The 25,140-nt window shown below is 37.9% G+C and overlaps 1 protein-coding gene across 1 annotated transcript in view; it reads left to right on the forward strand.

The window, feature by feature from the left end:
* Nucleotides 1-25,140, forward strand: part of sema4d (sema domain, immunoglobulin domain (Ig), transmembrane domain (TM) and short cytoplasmic domain, (semaphorin) 4D) — a 97,979-nt gene that overhangs the window by 71,628 nt on the left and 1,211 nt on the right. Inside the window, exons 4-15 of the mRNA XM_061876478.1 lie at nt 8,416-8,561; nt 8,636-8,698; nt 8,832-8,930; nt 9,017-9,110; nt 9,212-9,328; nt 10,870-11,021; nt 16,837-17,012; nt 17,090-17,246; nt 18,838-19,060; nt 21,072-21,184; nt 21,313-21,485; nt 21,565-21,611. Of these exons, the coding sequence (XP_061732462.1) occupies nt 8,416-8,561; nt 8,636-8,698; nt 8,832-8,930; nt 9,017-9,110; nt 9,212-9,328; nt 10,870-11,021; nt 16,837-17,012; nt 17,090-17,246; nt 18,838-19,060; nt 21,072-21,184; nt 21,313-21,485; nt 21,565-21,611 (1,560 nt within the window). The remainder of the gene's footprint in view (nt 1-8,415; nt 8,562-8,635; nt 8,699-8,831; nt 8,931-9,016; nt 9,111-9,211; nt 9,329-10,869; nt 11,022-16,836; nt 17,013-17,089; nt 17,247-18,837; nt 19,061-21,071; nt 21,185-21,312; nt 21,486-21,564; nt 21,612-25,140) is intronic.

Genomic DNA, 25,140 nt, shown 5'->3' on the forward strand with positions numbered 1-25,140 from the left:
TTGACTTGGTGGATTATATTAGGTCTTTCTATTGCTTTCTGGTATGATATGTGGCGGTTCTCATTAAAAAAAGGTGCCTCAGAGCTGCAGCTATTGATTATTTTAGTAATCAGATAAAACACCATTTCCAATATTACCTCAACTTTCTGGTTAGGTTTAATTGAAGAAACTCAAATTTAGAAAAGTTTGTTGAATAGACTCAACAAATGTTTGCGCTTGCGCTGCAACGATTAATCGATTAGACGAGGAAAAAAGCTTTGATTTATGTTGTGTTGCTTCGATTTATTGTTTGAGTGGAACTAATAAACATTTATAAAATCCAGACGGCATGGAGCGACCTGAACTTTAAAATACACAATCCTAGTTTTCTCACGGAAACGGTGGTGTGTGGGTGCTGTGATCTGTGTGACTGTAAACGGCGGATTTATTTTTTTATTTTTTTTAAATGTACAGATGTTAAAAGTGCAATTTCAATGTTGATGATATGCATTCATTAGGAAAAAAAATGAAGGTTATGGCAAGCATAAACAATTTTAACTAATTCCTAAAATATGTTTTGAGGTTATAAAGTGTGTTTTATCCAAGTACTCAATCAATCAAACTAATTACCGTATTTTTCAGACTATAAGGTGCACTTAAAATCCTTTAATTTTCTCAAAAATCGACATTGCGCGTTATAACCCGGTGTGCCTAACGTACAAAATATTTCTGGTTGTGCTTAATGACCTTAAAGCAATTTTATTTGGTACATGGTGTAATGATAAGTGTGACCAGTAGATGGAAGTCACACATAAGAGATACGTGTAGACTTAGTTAAAAATAATTTTTGGGTTACAAATCCTTTTTTTGGTCAGGTTCAACTTCAATCTTGAGGGCGGGCCTCTCTTAATAACATGTTAGAAGTCTGTTTATTAGTCGATCTTGGATGATGGTGTGACCACAAGGGCATGACTTCCGCCTTCAACACATTTGGAGGGAAAATGCTAAAGACTCGGGGTACTCACTAATAAAAAGGCTTCTAACATTGTTCAGAGGTGGCCTCACCCACAAGATTGACGTTGAATGTGATCAAAAAAACCATTTGTAACCAAAAAATTATTTGCAACAACAAATTATTTAAAAAAAAAATGTATATACCGTATTTTTCGGAGTATAAGTCGCTCCGGAATATAAGTTGCACCTGCCGAAAATGCATAATAAAGAAGGAAAAAAAAAACATATAAGTCGCACTGGAGTATAAGTCGCATTTTTTGGGGAAATGTATGTGATAAAACCCAACACCAAGAATAGACATTTGAAAGTCAATTTAAAATAAATAAAGAATAGTGAACAACAGGCTGAATAAGTGTACGTTATATGGCGCATAAATAACCAACTGAGAAGGTATGTTAACCTAACATATTATGGTAAGAGTCATTCAAATAACTATAACATATAAAACATGCTATATGTTTACCAAACAATCTGTCACTCCTAATCAATAAATCCCATGAAATCTTATACGTCCAGTCTCTTACGTGAATGAGCTAAATAATATTATTTGATATTTTACGGTAACGTGTTAATAATTTCACACATAAGTCTTTCCCCCGGCCAAACTATGAAAAAACTGTGACTTAAAGTCCGAAAAATACGGTATATTTTTTATTTCTAATTTGTATTTTTTTTTACCAAAGTCTTTTTTGTGGTTTCAATTCCAATATTTTTGTTTACAAATGTTTGTTTGTTTGCCAATAATTTTTTGGGGTTGCATAAAAAGACACATTTCTCCATAGTTGTCTAGACAGGGATATTTTGTACCCGAATTTTGGTAATGTCCACTGCAGAGAACGCTGATTCTCATGAATATACAAAATAAGAATGATAGTAAAGGTAGACGTTTGCCCCCCTGGCCCTGAACTTTCTGGAAATGTAGTACCCAAAATATTTAGGTTGAATAGTCTTGGTCTACAGTCTTTTGTGGTCTTCTTCAAGTTCCCTTAGTTGGCTTTAAAAAAACCTTAATGATAAAAATACATTTTATTTAGAAGTGTTGTTCTAAAAACTCAAATTCACTTTACATACAGTAAGCAACAAAAGTAAAATAGAGTACAATGCATAAAACTCTAGATTCCATTCTGGGAAATAGACTTCTTCTTTAGAAACCCCCCTGTTGACTTAAACTAATATGAGTCATAAAATGAGAAGTTACTCAAATCTGGGGGGAAAATGCGTGAATTTGATGTCTTTTTACTTGGAGCACCTGTCCCCCCCTCAAGCCTCCTCAGTCTAACCACAGCTGCAGCTCAAGTGAGAGATCTGCTTTGCATTCTGGTGTCACATAAATAGCTCCTGTGCTCGGGCTCTTCCTGAGAACTACTGCACTTCACCGCACTTCACTACTACTGCACTTCACTGCACTTCAAAGCTTTCCTCCTTCCGCAATGCGAGCCCTCTTTCATTTCATTCACCCACTGAGGTGATTTCATTTCATGGCTACCATTTTTGTATGTCCTGGCAGGAGTCCCTCCTAGCTCGACTACAAACTCCAAAACTAAGTACCGTATTTTTCGGAGTATAAGTCGCTCCGGAATATATGTCGCACTTGCCGAAAATGCATGATAAAGAAGGGAAAAAACATATATAAGTCACATTTTTTGTGGAAATGTATTTGATAAAACCCAACACCAAGAATAGACATTTGAAAGGCAATTTAAAAAAAATAAAGAATAGTGAACAACAGGCTGAATAAGTGTACGTTATATGATGCATAAATAACCAACTGAGAAGGAGCCTGGTATGTTAACGTAACATATTATATTAAGAGTCATTCAAATAACTATAACATATAGAACATGTTATATGTTTACCAAACAATCTGTCACTCCTAATCCCTAAATCCCATGAAATCTTATACGTCTAGTCTCTTACGTGAATGAGCTAAATAATATTATTTGATATTTTATGGTAATGTGTTAATAATTTCACACATAAGTCGCTCCTGAGTATAAGGAGCACCCTCGGCCAAACTATGAAAAAAACTGCAAGCGGTATGTAATGAATCATCAAGAAAGATTCTGAACTCCTGTTTCCATCCAGTATCGGACACGCTAATACTGGCCGACGCAGGTCTGCATGGCTGTAGCTCAATGTTATGTTGTTCCTTTTTTAGACTGAGTCAACTTGCCAACCCTCCCGATATTCCCGGGAGACTCCCGAATTTCAGTGCCCCTCCTGAAAATCTCCCGGGGCAACCATTCTCCCTAATTTCTCCCGATTTCCACCCGTACAACAATTTTGGGGGCGTTTTAAGGAACTGCCTTTAGCGTCCTCTCTCACCTGAAACTTTTAACCCATAACAGCCGCAAGCTGTCCAGGCGTCCGCTTTTCTTCCATATCAATCAATCAATCAATGTTTACTTATATAGCCCTAAATCACTAGTGTCTCAAAGGGCTGCACAAACCACCACGACATCCTCGGTAGGCCCACATAAGGGCAAGGAAAACTCACACCCAGTGGGACATCGGTGACAATAATGACCCAGTGGGAAGTCGGTGACAATGATGACTATGAGAACCTTAGAGAGGAGGAAAGCAATGGATGTCGAGCGGGTCTAACATGATACTGTGAAAGTTCAATCCACAATGGATCCAACACAGTCGCGAGAGTTCAGTCCAAAGCGGATCCAACACAGCAGCGAGAGTCCCGTTCACAGCGGAGCCAGCAGGAAACCATCCCAAGCGGAGGCGGATCAGCATCGCAGAGATGTCCCCAGCCGATACACAGACAAGCAGTACATGGCCACCGGATCGGGACCGGACCCCCTCCACAAGGGAGAGTGGGACATAGAAGAAAAAGAAAAGAAACGGCAGATCAACTGGTCTAAAAAGGGAGTCTATTTAAAGGCTAGAGCTAGTGCCGGCTCAGTCACATAATAGCGTGGAACGGGTTTAACAACGGTCTTTTACTCGAAGATGTCAAGGAATGCTGACAACGTTGTATGATCTTTTCAATGGTTTAATGATAACGTTAATTTCAAGCACACACACACAAACACACACACACAAGTGAATGCAATCATACTTGGTCAACAGCCACTGATGGTGGCCGTATAAACAACTTTAACATAGTTTCTAATACCCACACCAAACAAGAATGACAAACACATTTCGGGAGAACATCCGCACCGTAACACAACATAAACACAAAAAGACAAATACTCAGAAACCCTTGCAGCACTAACTCTTCCGGGACGCTAAATAACATCTACGGCTTTTGGAGCTCAGTGCACAACTGCACACACAACAAGAAGGAGACGAAGAAAAAGAACGAAGAAAAGACGTGGCGACGATGAGTAAGAAGAAGAAATATGCTTGCAAGTTCCAAAATGATTGGAAAAAAGAATTTAATTTCATCCAGGACAGCTCGAAGGGGAAGGGATATGGTGCCTGCACACGCCCCCCCCCCCCCCCCCCCCCCCCCCAAAAAAAAAAAAAACAGTCTTTGTTACACATCTTAAAAATACAGCCTGGTGCTCTGCCGTCAGTTATCTATAGACGTTGTCATTTAGTCTTTTGTCAGGGAACAGGCTAACCTAGCGTGATCATAATGGTAGCACCCTTGCTTGCATAGCTTTGCCAGTGTTGCTAACATTTTTATCCGCTTGTCCCAATCCCTAATAGTACGTTGTTGCATGTGGTATATGTCATCCATTACTTTGGACAAGTGGAAGAGTTAAAGTGCAAAAAGGTGAATCAAGTGCACACTAGGTCTTCTAGGAGACAGGCATGGATCAACGTAGCTCATTCAAATTAAAGCTAAGCACCCACAATACACCGTGTTCCTTGTAGAGCTTTTTAAAAGAACTTTAAAATTGTCTAGATCAGGGTGGTCCAAACTTTTTCCAGCAAGTGCCTCATTTAGAAAAATAGAATAATGCTATGGCCACTTTGCTTCCGTCTGATTTAAGTTTATTTTGAACATGTATGCTGTCACAATATGTCACATTTTACAATTTACATATTCTCATCTGACTTTATAACATGTTTGAAATGGAGTAGGAAGACAATATGGAATGACAATATTTTTGTGTCTGGCACCTTTTTCCTCCTGTTCTTTTTTTTTTCTGGAACTGGATGCACTTTTGACAAACAACCAGCTGGGGTAACCACAGGTTTTTAAAGCTTCCTTGAATGCCTATGCTCTTTCCCTTTGGCCTGTGGGCTGTTAGGAACATTAACAGCTCTGTGTTGAAGGGTTCTGATACTGCCCAGTTTTTGTTCCAGTGGGTGGTGTGAGTCAAAAAGTAGGTATTAAACGGTATATGTGGGTTTTTGGTAAACCCTGACACGGAGGCCCCTGTTTTCTCCAATGTGGACATCACAGTCCAAAAAAGGCAACTTACTGTCTTTGACATCCTCACGTGTGAACTTGATTGGTTGGTCCACTGAGTTAATATTTAGGCTTGCACTTCTTGGTTTCTGATTTTCACCCATGTGTCAGCCACATATGTGTACCAATGACCTGGTGCTGTTCCATTGAAAGAGCTCAAAGCTCTCTTTTCCATTTCCTCCATGTAAAGGTTTGTTACTATTGGAGATACAGGTGATCCCATGGCACAACCATGTTTTTGTCGATAAAACGTTCCCATTGATTGAGAAGTATGTAGTGCTGTGGTTCTTAACTTTGTTGGAGATACCGAACCCTACCAGTTTCATATGCGCATTCACCAAACCCTTCTTTAGTGAAAAATAAAATGTCACCTTGTTCAACGAAAAAAAAACACAGTGAATGAACTCACAACAAATTACACACATGCAAATCAGTCTGACTTCTGCTGTTGCCGTATCCATAAAGCCGATAGAGGGAGTTTTTTATTTACATGATGAGTCGGGTGTGTCTTGACCTCCGCGGCGGAGGCTCCGTCGAACCGATAAGATCTGAGGCTGACTCACCGAACCCCTAGGGTTGGATAGAACCCAGGTTAAGAACCACTGATGCAGTGTTAAGGCAAAGAGCCAGCAAAAGGTAAATCTGTTCTGGGTTTAGTGTGGATCTATCCTCTAAGGTGTGATTATCTAGTAGACATTGCCTCACTGTCTCTACTGCATCCTGGGTTGGAATACAGGTGAAGAACATGGAGATGACGTCGAAATAAACCATAGTTGAATTTTTGTCCAGTTTTAGATCTCTGGTCTTTGCTACAGAGTCAATTGCGTATTGGACATGATGTGGAGTTTTGCCAACCAAAGTGGCCAAAATGTTGGCCACATACTTAGTAATATTGTATGTCAGAGTTAATGCTGCTGACAATGGGTCTGAGGGGAGCCCCATTTTTGTGTATTTTTGTACGGTCATAAATATTTGGACCCAATTTGGGGGTCCCTTTAGAGTATTTCACATGTGTTGGAGTCTTTGAGGAGTGTAAGCAACTGGTGTTAGTAGTCAGTTGTGTTGAGAATGACTGTGCATTTCCCTTTATCAGCTGGCAGGATCACGATGTGTTCATCCTTGCCCAGTGGTGTTACTTCCTTCCTCTCAAACCACAGTGAGGTTTGAGGGTGAGGGCTTAGCATTAGAAATAGACGTATATGCTCCCCTTCCTTTTTTGTTCAGTTGTTTTTCCTAAGAACTTTAAAATTTTGGATTGTTGCAAAATAATATAGTTTTGGACCTTTTAGTTTTGTAACATCAACTAAGCGACTTTTATGCCCAACCTTCATCAATCAATCACTGTTTATTTATACAGCCCTAAATCACAAGTGTCTCAAAGGGCTGCACAAGCCACTACGACATCCGCGGTACAGAGCCCACATAAGGGCAAGGAAAAACTCACCCCAGTGGGACGTAGATGTACCTTAGTTGCTTTAATGGCAGTGCTGTTAAACCAAGTCACAAGCACTCTTCATTTTATTCTCTTGCTTGCAGTTTTGGGAGATTTTGCGGCTGGATGCCACTGATATGGGTCAAAAAAGTGCTCCAGACCGTGTGATTGTGCAACTTGAGTCATGTTTTCATGACCAAGCAAAGTCCCGTAGCCGTCAACCACAATGACTTGAAGACTCACAATTGATGGCAGCAAGTTACTGTGAAGCCAATTGCATAGTAAGCATAGTTGCCCTCCCCGGCTCTACGCCCCACAACATTGTGTTTTGGTGAAAGTTTTAATTTATGGTTCCTTGTACAAGCCCATGGAAATGACTGAATGAATGTTTATCTTGTCTGAACCTTATGTCAGCGGCAACGACTGCCTGGCACCAGTAAAGAAAACACATGTTTGATCTTAAAAGACAGACAGGATTTTTTTTCTCCTTGTGATATATTGGGCAGAGACTCACCAGACAGAGCCTTTATTTATATTTACTGGTCAGAGAAAAGCTATATTTGCATACAGTTTGTCCATGCATTGTGTATCTAAATGTCTGATTTTTCACAATGAAAAATCTTTTTCTAGCAAGAAATAATCAGTTGCAAGGTCAAACTGTCGCTAACGTTATACCCTTAATTACTTAACAGGCAATGTTTAAAGTAACGTATGTTTCGCTTTACATGAGCACTTGATAGACAGATCTCATCAAAGTTATATAATCACTATAGACAAATGATCAATGGAATTGCAACAGTCCCCCCTGTATGACAGTTTACTTGATAGCGGCCATATTTTTCAACCAATTGTGCGTACAATTTAACAGATGTGTTTGTCATGTGTACCACATTTTTATGGTGATTTTGCTAAACACCTTAAGTTACAATAATTTTATTGTGAGAAATGTTGATTAAAATTACTTAATTTGCATTTTTTGTATTTTTTTAATTATTATTATTCTAGCTTTTTACGTTTTCATTTACTAATGTATTATTTGTATTTTATTTTTTCATGTATTTTTATTTATTTTATTTTTTTTTTGATTATGTTATTTTTAGTTTTTCTCCAGTGTGAATGCCTCAAAGGTGGCGGTTTTCCAAAAATGTTTGTTATTTATTAGATTTTTCTTGTGTAACTCACTTTCTCTATGTTGCAACTTGACTGTGCATGAAAAGGGCTATACTGAATACAGGTAAATACCATTTTATTGATATTGGAATAGGCTCAAACTTTGGTGGAAATAACAGCGCCACCATGTGTTGTATTTATCAGGACAGTAACAGCCTCGGCAACACAGAAGGGGTGCATGTTTTGAAGTTTTTTAAATACATATTATTTTCTTATATTTTTGCCACATTCTACTCAGCAGCTGATATAGTGTATGTGCCACTTTTGTAGGTCATAATAAGTATTTTTTCCTGTTCTGTACTCATCATCATCACATATCTGCTCGTTGAAATTGTTCTGTAACACTATCAAAAAAACATGAAAGAAGAGTTTTGAGTGACTTTACAGGCACATTATAGTTGAATTTTAAGGTTTTAATGGTAAATGTGAACGCTGTGCTTAGATTTAGAGCTGTTGGAGTTTTCTGAGCCGGGCATCTTCAACTACTCCACACTACTGCTGAGCGAGGACAGAGATGCTCTATACGTGGGCGCCAGGGAAGCCATCTTTGAACTTAGTAAGAAGAACGTCACCATCCAGAACAACAAGGTATGAAACAAATTAATTACAGTGTCAAACAACAGGATATGTTTTAATTCTGATTTCTTTGCCAACACTTGAAGGCTCTGTGGCAGGTTGGCGACAGCCCCATAGCCATGTGCACCATCAAGGGGAAGTCAAAAGAGGTAAGAGATGTAAAAAATACTTTGGGAAAAACTGATGAAATAAATTAAGTTAAAAAATGGTAAAATAAATAGTTCTGGTTTATTCTGTTATGGAAGAGTACATTCATATTTTCTGTCTTTTGCTTCTGTCCAGACCGACTGTCTTAACTACATCCAAGTGCTGCAGGTCATCGACAACAAGCGGTTATACATCTGTGGGACATATGCCTTTCAACCCCAGTGTGATTACTTGGTCTGTTATTATCATCAATGCTGCATCTCCAACAGTGAACAATGGCAGCACAAAGATGACATGTTAGATTTGCTTTCTTCCTGCAGAACTTGGCTGACTTTTCCCTGGAGGGTCGAGCCGAAGACGGCAGGGGGAAGTGCTCTTTCGACCCTTCGCAGAGCTTCACCACCGTCATGGTTGGTGAGTGAGAACCACTTTTTTCGCTCATTTTGCAAAACGCTGTTAATTATAAATAAAGACTCTATCTGAGACAATAACTTTGTTATGGTGGTTTTGATCAGATGGAGAGCTGTACTCGGGGACTGCATATAACTTCTTGGGGAGTGAGCCCATTATTTCCAAATACTCACCATCTCAGTCTCTACTGAGGACGGAGTATACCACGTCATGGCTCAATGGTGAGTTACCAGTAGGGTTGTCCCGATACCATTGTTTTGGTACCACTACCAAAATGTGTTTAAATACTTTTCAAGTTAAAGGTGACCACAAAAAAATGTCAATATCGACTTCAATTTAACAGAAATTCTTAAGATACATTAAACAAACATTTCTTATTACACTCAAAGAACAATTTTAAAAGATTAAAATAAAATTCAAAAGGCATTAAACACTTTTTTTTTCTTATTGCACTCAAAGAACAATAATAAATAAATAAAATAAAATAAAAATAATGAAGTGTTTAATGCCTTTTGAATTACAACAACAACAACTTATTGCACTCAAAGAACAGGGCAGCACGGTGGAAGAAGGGTTAGTGCAACTGCCTCACAATACGAAGGTCCTGAGTAGTCGTGAGTTCAATCCCGGGCTCGGGATCTTTCTGTGTGGAGTTTGCATGTTCTCCCCGTGACTGAGTGGGTTCCCTCTGGGTACTCCGGCTTCCTCCCACCTCCAAAGACATGCACCTGGGGATAGGTTGAATGGTAACACTAAATGGGCCCTAGTGTGTGAATGTGAGTGTGAATGTTGTCTATCTGTGTTGGCCCTCCGATGAGGTGGTGACTTGTCCTAGGTGTACAGTGCCTTCCGCCCGATTGTAGCTGAGATAGGCTCCAGTGCCCCCCGCGACCCCGAAGGGAATAAGCGGTGGAAAACGAATGGATGGACTCAAAGAACTTTTTACAATTGTATATTTTACATATTACATAGCCTGCCGTATCTATGATTAGGTTAAAATACAATAGAACGCTTTTTTGACATTGTATTAATAAATGCTTCACAACTCATTGTTGTCACTCTTGGTCTGTGCTTTAGGGCAAATACAATCATTAGTAAATAGTAAAAACAATACTATGGCTAAAACTACACAGATAAGACATGTTGCTGGTAAAACACGCATTATTAAAGATAAAAAGATTCAGTCAATTCACTTGCATTAGTTTACACAAACGTGGTCTGTTTTGGCTGCGCAAAAAATTGGCAACCAATAAACCAGTTGTGTGCGTCTACACATATATATATATATATATATATATATATATATATATATATATATATATATATATATATATATATATATATATATATATATATACATATATACATATATATACATACATATATATATATATACATATATATACATACATATATATACATATATATATATATACATACATATATATATATATATGTATGTATATATATATATACGTATGTATGTATGTATGTATATATATATATGTATGTATATATATATATATTTTTTTTTTTTTTTTTTTTGCCATCTTCCTCTCCACATTGTTTCTGCTTGTATGCGCTTTGTGCCTGGCTCAGTAAGTCACCGCCAATGGTAGTATGCGAATGAAAAAAAAAGTACCAGTATTTTTCTAAGGCAGTATGGTATCGTATTTAATTCATTAGTACCAGAGTACTTTGTCTGTACAGGTATAGTTAGTAGTGCTTCACTTAAAAAAAAAATCCCCCCCTTTTTTTGCAGAGCCGAGTTTTGTTTTCGCTGATGTGATAAGGGAAGGAGATACCACAGTGGATGGCGAGGATGATAAAATCTACTACTTCTTCACCGAGGTGTCCGTGGAGTACGAGTTCTTTGGCAATCTGCTCATTCCGAGAGTGGCACGTGTTTGTAAGGTACGCTTATTTACAATATTCTACTGCAATGGTGTCCAAAGTCAGGTAGGCCTTGACCGATTATCAATCAATTAATCGCACAATAAATGAAAATAAACTTAATCATTTTGCTCGCATTCTTATATAGTTACTAAGCATGTGCGTGTTTGTTTTCTTTATCTCTTACTTCCAAAAAGAGTGCAATAATATTTCGGCTTCAAACCGGATGAGCAAAATTATCCTGTCAACACGAATAAACGAGCCACTACTGTATGCCTCATTTGCTGGAAAAGTGATGGCAATAACAACAAAACAAGTGAATTTAGATGTATTGTTCTGAAGATAGATATATATATTTTTAAAAAGTGGCTTTATGAAGCCATTTATTTTTAACAGATTAATAAGCCTGTTGTATTTACTAAAATAAAACATCAGGTCCATATAAAGTGCTGAAGTTAACGCAACAAAAAACATTAAGAACAGGTTTTAAACAATAAGTCATGAATGTTGAACTTGAACTTTCTATAAACACACTTCTGACACATCTTTAGATTTATAATGAATATTTTACAATGTTAGGTATAATTCATCCTATCTGCGTTATTCAAAGACGCTAACATTACACGCTTAGCCAAGTCTAGTGACAGAGTGAGATCTCTTTTTTTATAATATTTGTGTCGCATAGTGCTAGTCAAGCATAAGACGATGGCGAGGCAATTCGTATACAGAGATTAAAGTCAGAGATGAAAAATGTGATTAACGTAATTTAAAAAAGATAGTGCCTGATTTACTAAAACACGTGCAATCCTATAAGATGTGCTTTTAGGATTGCATCTGTTTTAGTAAGTCAGACCGTATCTTTTTTAAATTGCGTTAATGTAATTTTTCAACGCTGATCTCCTAAATGTGTGCAAAGTGGATTGCGTCTGTTAAGTGAGCAGAATAAAGCGTTCAATCACGCAATGCATTTTGCGTCTTTGCCTTAATCTAATATGCAAAATGTATGTTGCTCATTAAAACGGCCACAATACTGGGAGGAGAATATGCAATATACTTATGTTGCAGGCGCAATGTGATTTATCTATACTCCTCACCATTTTGCGAGCACTATTTAGCGTATTGTTTAGCACGTGTCAGAAGGACGTACACACTGACACACAAGGCTGCAGGGTCAGCGGTCGCGCTGCAAAGACAGACGATGGATGGACAAGAATCCTCCCTCATACATGTGTGTCAACATTTTGGACGGTCAGAAATGAAAAATATTAAACATACTGTCTATTCTGCAACATTATTTTATAGCTAGCAGAGGACTTAAGGACTTCCATCCATCCATTTTCTACCCCCTGTCCCTTGTTAAAACAAATTCAATTTATGCGTTTTGGTGCCACTTAATATTTTTTATATTACGTTTTTTTCACATGGAATTCATTTTATTAAAATCTTTCTTATATGAAAAAAACTTATTTGCCTCTTGAGCGGATTAAAAGGAACACCCCTTCCCCCAATGGACACACCTTTGGCGGTAAAAAAAAAGTGTTTTTATTGGTGATGCACTGCACAACCGCTGTTAAAATGCCCATAAAAAGTGGTACATGTCTCCTACTTGTTTGAAAACATAACAAAACGTAACGGATGGAGTATGATAAAAGGAATGTTCAGTAAATGAAAGTGTCACTGTGGTGATGCCGCGTATAGTAAAAATCCTTCTTTTTAAAAAGTAAAGTGTCCGCATCACTTTACAGCTGCACACGCAGTCTTAGTAAATCACACGCAACACACCCACTTATTGTACACACTGTTTTATAGATTGCACACGCTGTTTAGTGCGTGGTGTTTGGATGTTAGAAATTCAGGCCCATAGTGCGCTAAACATGACTGTAAATTAACGGTGTAATTTGACACTCCTTGTTTATGTACTGTATATCCTCATTAGACAAATGGTAAATGACCTTTGGGCAATTAGTTTTTTATGGTGGCCTTCTTGCTACAATTTTACAAACATGTATACATTTTAAGTGGAACTGCACTTTTTTAAATGTTGCCCTTTCTTTTACAATCATTATGAAAGACGACACGACAGATGTATTTTTTTAATGCATTCTAACTCGTAAATAAACGTAAATAAAAGTCTTATTACAATGGAGCCAATGGGAGGTCTTTTTTTCCGCCCATAAATACCTTTAAATAACATCCAAATACAGCCAACAATACTCCATTTGTATCTTGTGACCTGGATATTAACCAAATAGGCCCGAGTGTGTGAATGTGAGTGTGAATGTCTATATGTGTTGGCCCTGTGATGAGGTGGCGATTTGTCCAGGGTGTACACCGCCTTCCGCCTGATTGTAGCTGAGATAGGCACCTGCGACCCCAAAAGGGAATAAGCGGTAGGAAATGGATGGATGGATAGTGATATTGTTATTATAATCACTAACGTTGGGAGGTCAAACCCCGGCCGTGTCATACCAAAGACTATAAAAAATGGGACCCATTGCCTCCCTGCTTGGCACTCGGCATCAAGGGTTGGAATTGGGGGTTAAATCACCATAAATGATTCCCGGGCGCGGCACCGCTGCAGCCCACTGCTCCCCTCACTTCCCAGGGGGTGAACAAGTGGATGGGTCAAATGCAGAGGACAAATTTCACCACACCTAGTGTGTGTGTGAGACGATCATTGGTACTTTAACTTTAACTAACGCAGACAAACTATTTATATCTGCGCCATGATCACAGGGAGCTAATTAGTTTGTGTGGTTTTGTTGACCACATCAACTGGTGAGCTGTTTTTTTTTTCACCGCAAAACTCTTGAAAGTTTGTTCCGGATCATAAATAATGCCTCTCACCTTGATAGCAGAAGGATGAGGATGTACTCTGACGAGTTGGTCGACTTTGGCATCCAATCGAGACCTGAAAATGGCTAGACGGAGACAAAAAGCCGCTTTGTTCTTCCCTCTTTTTTTTTCGCTAAGGCTATGAGTCATTCTTTATCCAAACGGGAACACATCAACATCCTATCAGTCGGCTACCGAGTAAGAAGAGACCTTGTATAGTAAGTGATGTGTTGTTATTAGGGCTGGGCAACGATTAAAAATTTTAATCGAAGTTAATCGCACTATTTCTCTGATTAATCGCGATTAACTGCATTGTATACGCAAAGCCCAATAATGAATTCAAAAGTAGTGTGTAGTGCACCTTTATTGGAATATTCTCCCACATGAACAAAAGCGCCAAAACATTTGTTGTGCAAACACAATTTAAATCAGTCCTTGTTAAACAGTAGCAGTTAAATAGCATATTTTATGAAAATCAACTCAAAAAATGTAAATACAAACATTTAAGCTTATTGCCACTGCCAGGGTATTTAAGTTATCCTGTTTGTTATGGAAAATAAATATAATCTACATACAAATCTCTGAGCCACAATCATAACATCTGAACAGGCAATTTCTGAGGTAACAGCAGAAACATTTTTTTTATCAGGGATCTTTTGTTTAAAAAACCTATATTATAGGTAGTGAGGTGTTTTAGGGAATTTTTGATCAAATTATCCATAGTAGCAATATTAATAATGTTGTGTTTATTCTGCGTAGTGCACTTAAAATAATTATGACCATATCTAGGAATTGATATGATGGGAATTTTCCGATTGTTTGCTTGGTGCTTTGATAAACTGAATGCATATACATGGTACTATATTGCGATGTTATGAGCCAGGGAAAAAAAGAACTACCCTACCCAGCATGCAACAGGAGTGACGAGCATGCGCGGTAGCCCGGTATAGGTTGTGTCGCCATGACGGCATCTTGTATGTTGTGATATGCACGCTCTGAAAGTAAACGTTAAGAACTCAGCCAACACTCCTCGTCTGCATTATTCATAAATAGACGGACAACACATATATTCCGCTGCTTCACAGGCCGCTGGATGTAGCCGGCAAAGTATTCCCATGCTAGCTAGCCGGTCTAGCAAGCACGCCTCATTCAGTCCAAAACGGCCCGATCTATCCACGTTCAGAATTGTCTGGCGGTCGTAAGTGATCCCGGAGTGACCACGCTGTAAGCCAGCCATGAAATTTGCAGAATTGTCCGGTATTTTTGTCAAATGTTCCATCTTTACCAAGAGCCCCTCGACGCCGGGCGACGCCATCTTGTCAAGAAAAGGCGTTAACAAAATAAAAGCATGTAAACAACACACCCAAATGTGCGATAAAATAATTGTCGGCGTTAATAGATTGATGAGTTAACTCATAATTAACTCATTAATTTGCCCACCCCTAGTTATTATGTTTGTTGGCTCTCATAAAGTCTGCTGTGAGTAGTAATCAGTGATGTTTGTCGAAGGAAAAAGTGAACGTTGAAATGCGTTTGTGAAAATAATGTGCCGCTGTATGCTTAGAATGAGCAAAATATTTAAATAAAACATGTTATTATGAATGTGCCTGTTACTACATTACATATATACTTACTCCATGCATATAAAACCTGGATGGAGGTGTTTGGATGTGTTTTAGAGCGCTTTAGAATAGATTGACTTTCATAGGCTCCATGGTAAGCATTGTAAGCAGACTTTTGCTCACATTTATTTACTAGTTAGAATGTATTAAAAATAGAAAAAAATTTGTGTGCTTGTCTTACATTAAAAAGTGCAGTGCCACTTAAAGATATTTACCAAATTTCAGGGTGATTCGACCAAACACTACAGTGGGTCTTTTGTAAAGCTATGTGAGAAATTTTAAGTCAATTCAACTTCAAACGTTGAATAAGTGTGCAGGGCTTGGGATTTTCTGTCATGACACAAGAACGCCCACTGGGGATTTCCCTATAGCGTTTTATTGACCAATCGCATATAGTTTTGAGAATCATACCGGCTTTGCTGTCATTTCTCCTTCCATATTGGCAATATTACATTGTGATATGTTGTCCAGAGAAAAGATTTGATGAGAGATTATGTCACTAAATAGACCATATTTTATTCTTCTTTGTCTTTTTGCAACTATTGCCTTTCCCTTTAACCTCACCCAAAGTCAAACAAACTCCTTACTTTGACTAACGTTCTTTAGATCAGAGGTCCCCAACACACCAATAGGCTTGTTTAAACAATAAACAATAAAACTCCTCATAGGTAGTCACCATTCGTTATGTTATTTATAACTTTGTGACATGATACAATGCACATTAATTAACATATACAATGTACATGTGACAGATTGTAGTCAGACGTTGATTTCCATCTGCATTCCCCGGTAGGTTGATGGTATATGCTACCATCAACCTGCTGGGAATATCATTGCAAAGAAACAAGCACAGGGCTCCCACTAATTCCGTGTCACTGGGTTCTATTTTTCATGCATTTATTTTTGCCACACGTAGAGAGCCGGTCCGTGAAATGAATGCCTTTTGATGATTTAATTTGTTTGTTCTAAGATGGTTAATCAACCCTTACAGATATTTTAAAACTCTGGAATTATGTTAAGAAGTGGGCGTTCCAGTGTGCGAAAATAGAAGCCATTTCTGGAGTTGGACGATGTTGAAACGTTGGGGTTTTATTACAGCACCGCTATGTGGTGTATTTGTTAGGAAAATATTATCACAGGCAGCACAGTAGGAGTGAATGTTTTAACACTTTTTCTTCCATTTGTGTGGAGCAGTTCCGGAGTAGAAGAGTTAAAACCTTGTCCAACTTTTTTAAGTAGCTTTTTTTTTAGTAATCAAAAAATGAAAAATGTCATAGATGACACCAGAATCAATTTTTTGGGTAGTTGGTGGCAAATAGTGAAAATTGTGACTCCTTTTGCCTCTTTTCTTCTCTCATCTCACCATCCTTCTTCCACAGGGTGATCTTGGAGGACAGAGGACACTGCAGAAAAAGTGGACATCTTTTCTAAAAGCCAAGCTGGTGTGTTCCATGCCCGAGCTCAACTTTGTCTTCAACGTGGTACATGATGTCTTCATCCTGAAGGGAGCAAGTTTGAAAGACACGGTCATCTATGGGGTCTTCACGTCCCAGTGGTCAGTCACTGGGCTCTGAGGAGAAAGACAATATCATTTTGTACGTTTTCTGCATTTTTAATCGTAATCTCTTCTAGGGGTAATGTGGGCTTGTCGGCCGTGTGCGCCTACAACTTGACCACGGTGGAGAAGGTCTTCTCTGAGGGCAAGTACATGCAGAAAGCCACGGTGGAGCAGTCCCACACCAAGTGGGTGCGCTACAACGGCATCACTCCGTCACCACGTCCCGGAGCAGTAAGTTCAGTCATCCACTAGGATTTTAAATAACTATAAATATTAGGGATATGTCGATCAGTATCAGCTGATTTTCATGTCGATTAATGCCTTTTAATGCCGATCCCCTATGTGTCGCCATACACCAGGGGCATCATACTAATTGTCTTTGTGGGCCATACTAAGATGGTTGCTCGCTAGTGTTACCATATCTGAGTTACTGTGTAGAAATATGGGGAAATAATTACAAACGTACACTTCATTCATTAACGATGTCACAAAAAAGATCAGTTAGAATAATACATAAAGTTGTATATAAAGAACATATAAACCCTTTATTTATTGATTCAAAAATACTGAAATTCCACAACATAGTGAATTTGCAAACAGCTAAAATTATACACAAAGCAAACTATAACCTGCTACCCAAGAATATACAACAATTTTTTTCAACAAAAGAGGAGAAATATAATCTTAAATAAAAATGTAATTTGAAACATTTGTATGCACGTACAACACTTAAGACCTTCAGTACCATGAATTGATTAACGTGGACCCCGACGTAAACAAGTTAGTAAACTTGTTCGGGTGTTAATTTTACGGAATATGCACTGAACTGTGCAGTCTACTAATAATAGTTTCAATCAATCAATCAAGTATATCTGTATGTGGAATTAAATTATGGAATGGATTTAGCAAATAAATCAAACTATGTACTGATATGATCCACTTCAAGAAACTCTTCAAACTTAAAGTGTTTACAAAGTACAAGGAAGAACCATGATAAACATTCTGAATTTATTTCATCCATCCATTTTTCATTCTCAAAATAATCTTACTCATCTCATCATATGAAATATAACTTACTTCACCAATTATTATTTATTTATCTATTTTTATTGTGATTACTTATGGAGTATATTGTTAAAAGATTAAGAACAGGAAGTGAACAAAAGTTTAAGCAACGGTTATGTAAAAGAAAAGGGGTAGGATTAAATAAGCTCTGCTTCTTCCTACTACTTTTCCAACATGTTGAAAAGAGAAACTGGAAATTGTGATGTATCATGTTGTATGCTTGTGTGTTCGAAATAAACTCAATACTATCCTATACAACTATACTTCATTTACATTCCGTAACCTGTATAATAACAAAGCTGTAGCGACATTGTTATTGTAAGAGCAATCTACAGTAGTAATACATCGCCTTGCAACGGCATGCTACGGCATTTGCCGTAAGTTAGATTCTGTGTCAGTACCCGAAAGAGTTTGTAATGCACAACACAATGCGATAGGACTTATTAGTATTAGCCCACATTTCTTGTTCTATTTAACACAGCTAGCTCGACAGTGTATGTAGTTGTAATAACACGCATGACGCAATGTTAAAGTGCGACTCACCCGATGGACAGTTGTGCGTTTGGTCCAGCTGACCGGGAACACTTTTTTCCCGTTTATTTTGGGTAACCACACCATTTATGTCGGCAAAGCTTGGATCCAAGTCCACCATTTACATTGCAAAGTCATGCCTACCTCTCTTTTTCGGCAGTGTGCAAACAGTTCTTCTTTTGTCTGTTTAAACAATGTTCAAATTTCTCTCTACCTGCCATGCCAGTGTATCAACAGCCACATGCGGCAGCAGAACATAAACAGCTCCCTGCACCTCCCAGACAAAACCCTGCAGTTTGTCAAAGACCACCCCCTGATGGAGGACCCGGTCCTCCCCGTGGGCAACAGACCCCGCCTCGTTACCAAAGACGTCAACTACACACAGGTTGTGGTCGAACGGGTCCGCGCACTTGATGGCAACATCTATGACGTCATCTTCACCACAACAGGTATGAAACAGTCACAGTACCTCACAAAAATGAGTACAGCCCTATACTAATGGATTATTATGTAATAATGTAATTAGAGATGACTAATATTCTGATATTGTCCAACTCTTAATTACCGATTCCGATATCAACCGATACCAGTATTTACAGTCGTGGAATTAACACATTAATATGCCTAACTTTGTTGTAATGCCCCGCTGGATGCATCAAACAATGTAACTTTACCATGAATTGATTATCGTGGACCCCGACTTAAACAAGTTGAAAAACTTGTTTACCACTTAGTGGTCAATTGTACGGAATATGTACTGTACTGTGCAATCCACTAATACAAGTTCCAATCAATCAATCAAAAACAAGGTTTTCCAAAATGAGAAAACAACTTAAACTCCAGTTTTGGAAAAAAATGCCAACATGGCACTGCCATATTTATTATAGAAGTCACAAAGTGCATTATTTTTTCAAACATGCTTCAAAACAGCTTGGAATTTGGGACATGCTCTCCCTGAGGTAATCCTAATACCCACTACAACAATGGGAAATACTATACTTTGACTTTCACAAAGTGCATTATCATTATTATTTTTTTAAACATGCCTCAAAACAACAGCTCCAAAAACAATGTAGGCACACAGCTTCAGTCCAGAGTATACTAGAGCATACTTGCCAACCTTGAGACCTCCGAATTTGAGAGATGAAAGAGGGGAATTTGGTGGTAGCAGGGGTGTATATTGTTGCGTCCCGGAAGAGTTAGTGCTGCAAGGGGTTCTGGGTATTTGTTCTGTTGTGTTTATGTTGTGTTACTATGCGGATGTTCTCCCGAAATGTTTTTTTGTCATTCTTGTTTGGTGTGGTTTCACAGTGTGACACATATTTCTAACAGTAATGTTTTTTACACGGCCACCCTCAGTGTAACCTGTATGGCTGTTGATCAAGTATGCGTTGCATTCACTTGTGTGTGTTTTGCATATATTATGTGACTGGGCCGGCACGCTGTTTGTATGGAGGAAAAGCGCTAAATGCGGACGTTAAAGGCAGTGCCATTAAGGCACGACCCCAATAATTTTGTCCGGGTGGAAATCGAAAGAAATTCGGAAGAATGGTTGCCCCCGAGGATTTTCGAGGGTGGGCTCAGTGAAATTCGGGAGGTTGAAACTGATACCGATAATTTCCGATATTACATTTTAAAGCATTTATCGGCCGATAATACTGGTAGGCAAATATTATTGGACGTCTCTAAATGTAGTACATGTTCAAGTCATTATGTGATTATGCCACATTTTGTAATTACATTTCTAGTCGTATTTTATAATAACATGTTACATAATTGCAAAAGTTATTACAAAAGGCGCATGCTGCACTTAAAAAAAAGTAATTATTTGTTACATAATATAATAAACCATTGAAATTGATGCCTTAATTAAAATAATATCACAGCAGCGCAATTCATCAAATGTTTGTATATTCATCAATACATTTTTGAAAAACAACAACTTGCTATTGACTTAAAGTTGTTTTGTTTGTGTGAAAACATCAAGGAAGTTGAGCTTGTTATTTTTTTGTAAATGTCTACATCATTAAATATCTTTGCATGAAAACAAAGGTAACATGGCCTTGTTATTTATAGACACAGTCATTTCTATGATTGTGCTGGTCCGGCCCACTTGACATTCAATTAGGGTTTATATGGCCAAAGGACCAAAATGAGTTTGACAGCCCTGGTTTAACTCATTGCTATTTTAAAGTATATCCATGTTTCATATCTACACTATCATCCTTTGAGAATATATTTTGTAATACAATTGGTAAAAATACAACTAACTGCACTTGAGGTCCCAACATGGGACCACAGTTGTATATATTTCTTAAATTTTGATAAAGTTCTGACATTTTTGCCTCATACATTAGATTCAGTATTACTGAAAGTACAGTATTGTTTCAACAGCAGGTGTCAGTAATGTGTCTTGACAGAATAACTATAATAATGATAATAATGTATCCCTTTTTTTAGATACGGGGGTCCTGCACAAGTCGGTGGTTATCGGCGGAGTCGTCCACATTGTGGAAGAGATCCAGCTCCTTAAGAAGTCGGAACCCATCAAGACCTTAGTGCTGTCGTCCGAAGTCAGTCTTCACTCTCATTAGCTGAAAGTACTTTGCCTAAAACAGAAGATGTGTACGTGTGTTATTTGAGAAAGATGAGCTGGGAGTTTAATGTACGCTTTCTTTGGCTTCCTAATGTGCTCCCACAGACGCGATCCATATATGCTGGTTCCGACTCGAGGGTGGTGCAGTCACCCACATCCTTCTGTGGCAAGTACCGATCCTGTGACGACTGCATACTGGCCCGAGACCCTTACTGCGCCTGGGACCCTCACAATGCTCACTGCGTCAACATCCTTGATGCACCCGAACAGCATCTTAGGTGACTATAACAACTCATACGTTGTCACTAAAGCTTACACGGTCATTCATCTTTAAACTAATGTTTTTTTTTTCTTTAGGAGGCTAATACAGAGTCTTAATGGTGATGCAGACAAATGTCCTAAAGGTAAGGCACATGTATTCAGTGAGGAAGTGAGGCAAAATGGTCCTCTATTAAAATGGCAGGCTTTGTTGTCAGGCTAGTTTAACATTCTGAGGACATTGGATTGGAATTTATTATGTGTAAAATAGCTCACGTTACGCAAATATATACTAAAATATGTATATCATTTGACATAATTTTGTCAAAAGGCCTTCAAATGGTTAAAAGTAAAAATGTGTTTGCTATTTTTGTTTAGGGCTAAGTTGATTGAAATTTGAGCCAAAAAAGTAGAAATTAAAAAAAAAGATTTTAAGTATGTCTGAGCTGTTTCACAATAATGCATCAAAGTGCTGTACTTTGAAATGTAGCCTTAATGTTGGAATTTTGACATTTTAAAATTACTTTCAATTGGCCATACTAAGAACATGCCATTTGTGTGTCTGTAGCTTTAACGCTAATGAGCCTTGTTTGTTCAGTTCGGAGTTGATGACTGAGTGTCTCTTCAAGAAGAGCTATGGGGCACTTTATTTTCAATATACACAGTATCTATACACTTATCCAACATATCAGATGCCATATTTTACATACAACAACGGAGGGCTGGGCGATATATCGATATACTCGATATATCGCGGGTTTGTCTCTGCGCGATATAGAAAATGACTATGTCGTGATATTCGAGTACAGTATTTTTCGGAGTATAAGTCGCTCCACGGTATAAGTCGCACCTGCCGAAAATGCATAATAAAGAAGAAAAAAAACAACATATAAGTCGCACTGAGTATAAGTCGCACTTTTGGGGGAAATATATTTGATAAAACCCAACACCAAGAATAGACATTTGAAAGGCAATTTAAAATAAAGAATAGTGAACAACAGGCTGAATAAGTGTACGTTATATGACGCATAAATAACCAACTGAGAAGATGCCTGGTATGTTAACGTAACATATTATGGTAAGAGTCATTCAAATAACTATAACATGTAGATCAGTGGTTCTCAACCTTTTCTCAGTGAAGTACCCCCTGTGAAAATTTTTTTAATTCAAGTACCCCCTAATCAGAGCAAAGCATTTTTGGTTGAAAAAAAGAGATAAAGAAGTAAAATACAGCACTATGTCATCAGTTTCTGATTTATCAAATTGTATAACAGTGCAAAGTATTGCTCATTTGTAGTGGTCTTTCTTGAACTGTTTGGAAAACAAGATATAAAAATAACTAAAAACTTGTTGAAAAATAAACAAGTAATTCAAATATAAATAAAGATTTGTACACATAGAAGTAATCATCAACTTTAAGTGACCTCTTTGGGGATTGTCATAGAGATCCATCTGGATTCATAAACTTAATTCTAAACATTTCTTCACCAAAAAAAGAAATCTTTTAACATCAATATTTATGGTTCATGTCCACAAAAAAATCTAGCTGTCAACACTGAATATTGCATTGTTGCATTTCTTTTCACAGTTTATGAACTTAGATTCATATTTTGTTGAAGTTTTATTCAATAAATATATTTATAGAGGATTTTAGAATTGTTGCTATTTTTAGAATATTATTTGAAAATCTCACGTACCCCTTGGCATACCTTCAAGTACCCCCAAGGGTACGCGTAGCCCCATTTGAGAACCACTGATATAGAACATGCTATACGTTTACCAAACAATCTGTCACTCCTAATCGATAAATCCCATGAAATCTTATACGTCTAGTCTCTTACATGAATGAGCTAAATAATATTATTTGATATTTTACGGTAATGTGTTAATAATTTCACACATAAGTCGCTCCTGAGTATAAGTCGCAACCCCGACCAAACTATGAAAAAAACTGCAACTTATAGTCAGAAAAATACGGTGTATGTTCTCACACAGGTGCATTACACCGCATGCATTTCTCACTCTTTCTTGTCTCTCCTTCACAGAGACGTAAACAAGCGCACCTTACATACATCACACGTCCTCCCTAAGCAGAGAGGTAGCTACATGGGTAACATTAGGTGTAATACGAGAGAGTGAAGGTTTCAATCTTGTAACAAATAAAGGAAGAATTAATTCCCAGGAAAAAACAGCACGGGGTGCGTCGTCTGGCAGTGGTTTGGATTCAAGCAGGAATATGTTGTACATTTATGCGGCGAAAGCGTTGCCACAAAAAGTAGCAGCACTGCTCTTTGATTTCCTATTTAAAGCTCATTTTTATTTAACACTTATTGAAATATCTTATGTGATATCATGCACAAAATTGCACTTTATTTGTTTTAAACTACTGTAGTGGCGTTCTGTACAAAAAGTGCATTTTAATATAGTGTTGTTTTGATATGTCATCTTAGTGACATGCACAATGTCTGACAATCTTGCACTTTCTGTTTTGAAATGATATAAATGTTTGTGCTACTGCTTGCACTTTTTGTACAGAACGCCACTACAATAGTTAAAAACAAATAAAGTGCACTTTTGTGCATGATGTCACACAATATATTTAAAAAACTGTCTGAAAATGAGCTGCGTAATAGGAAATCAAATAGTGTTCCTTCGTTCTGTGGTAGTTTCCTGCGGACGTTATCTCCTTCTGTTGTAAAAAAAATTTTCATACGGTGTTGATCCGTAAATTGTTGCTTCACAACTGTTGACATGCAGTTTCAAGCACTGTTCTTTCTCTAGCGGATTACTTTTCAAATGATGCTGCAAACTAGCAATGCTTCTACTTTTTGTAGCAACACTTTTGCCGCATAAATGTTGAACATATTCCTGCTTGAAGCCAAACCACCGCCAGACGATGGACTCCGTGCTATTTTTCTTGTGAATTAATTCTTCCTCCATTTGTTACCAGATTCGCACCTTCTCTCTCTCTCGTATTACCACTCGCACCTCTCCGATAGCATCACAACTAATGTTACCCATGTTGCTACCTCTGTTGACATCCGCTGCTCGGATCTGTACATATTCTGGTTTAGTGTTCCATTTTTGTATCACCCTGTTGTTTAACGTCTTTATTTCCTGTTTAGTCTGTCACCCTGGTAGCTCATTAGTTCACCTGCCCCTTGTTATCTACGCACACCTGTTTTCTTCTAATCACCTCCTTTATTTAAACTCGCCCTTTTCGTTATTCATCCTCGGATCTTAATTTGCCTACGTGCAACCGTGACGACTCTCTTCCTTCTACTGTTAGTATTTTCTCGCTAGCTCTCACGCTATGCCACTTGTTTATTCCAGTTTTCATACTGATGATTTGTTTTCTCGTTTGTGCTCTCGTGCCAAGTTTTAGTTTCCTAGTGTTTTATCCTAGCTTTCACGCTAGCGTCTCTTGTTTGCTTTCTCTTTACACCAGTGTTTTTGTTCCTTGCCTTTTTATTATTTAATAAATCCATTTATAACATACCTTGTTGTGTTCATCGCTTCGACGCATCCCTGGAAGAACCAATTACCATTACAATGCCACACAAGCCTCACAACCTCTCTGCTCAGGGTGGGTGTGTGAGGTTCCACACGTGACAGTATATGAAGTGTGTAAGAAGGTACACTTGTTTTATCTCTCTGTGAGAAGGAGAGACAAGA

Source organism: Nerophis ophidion, linkage group LG17 (assembly GCF_033978795.1).
Source record: "Nerophis ophidion isolate RoL-2023_Sa linkage group LG17, RoL_Noph_v1.0, whole genome shotgun sequence".
NCBI lineage: Eukaryota > Metazoa > Chordata > Actinopteri > Syngnathiformes > Syngnathidae > Nerophis > Nerophis ophidion.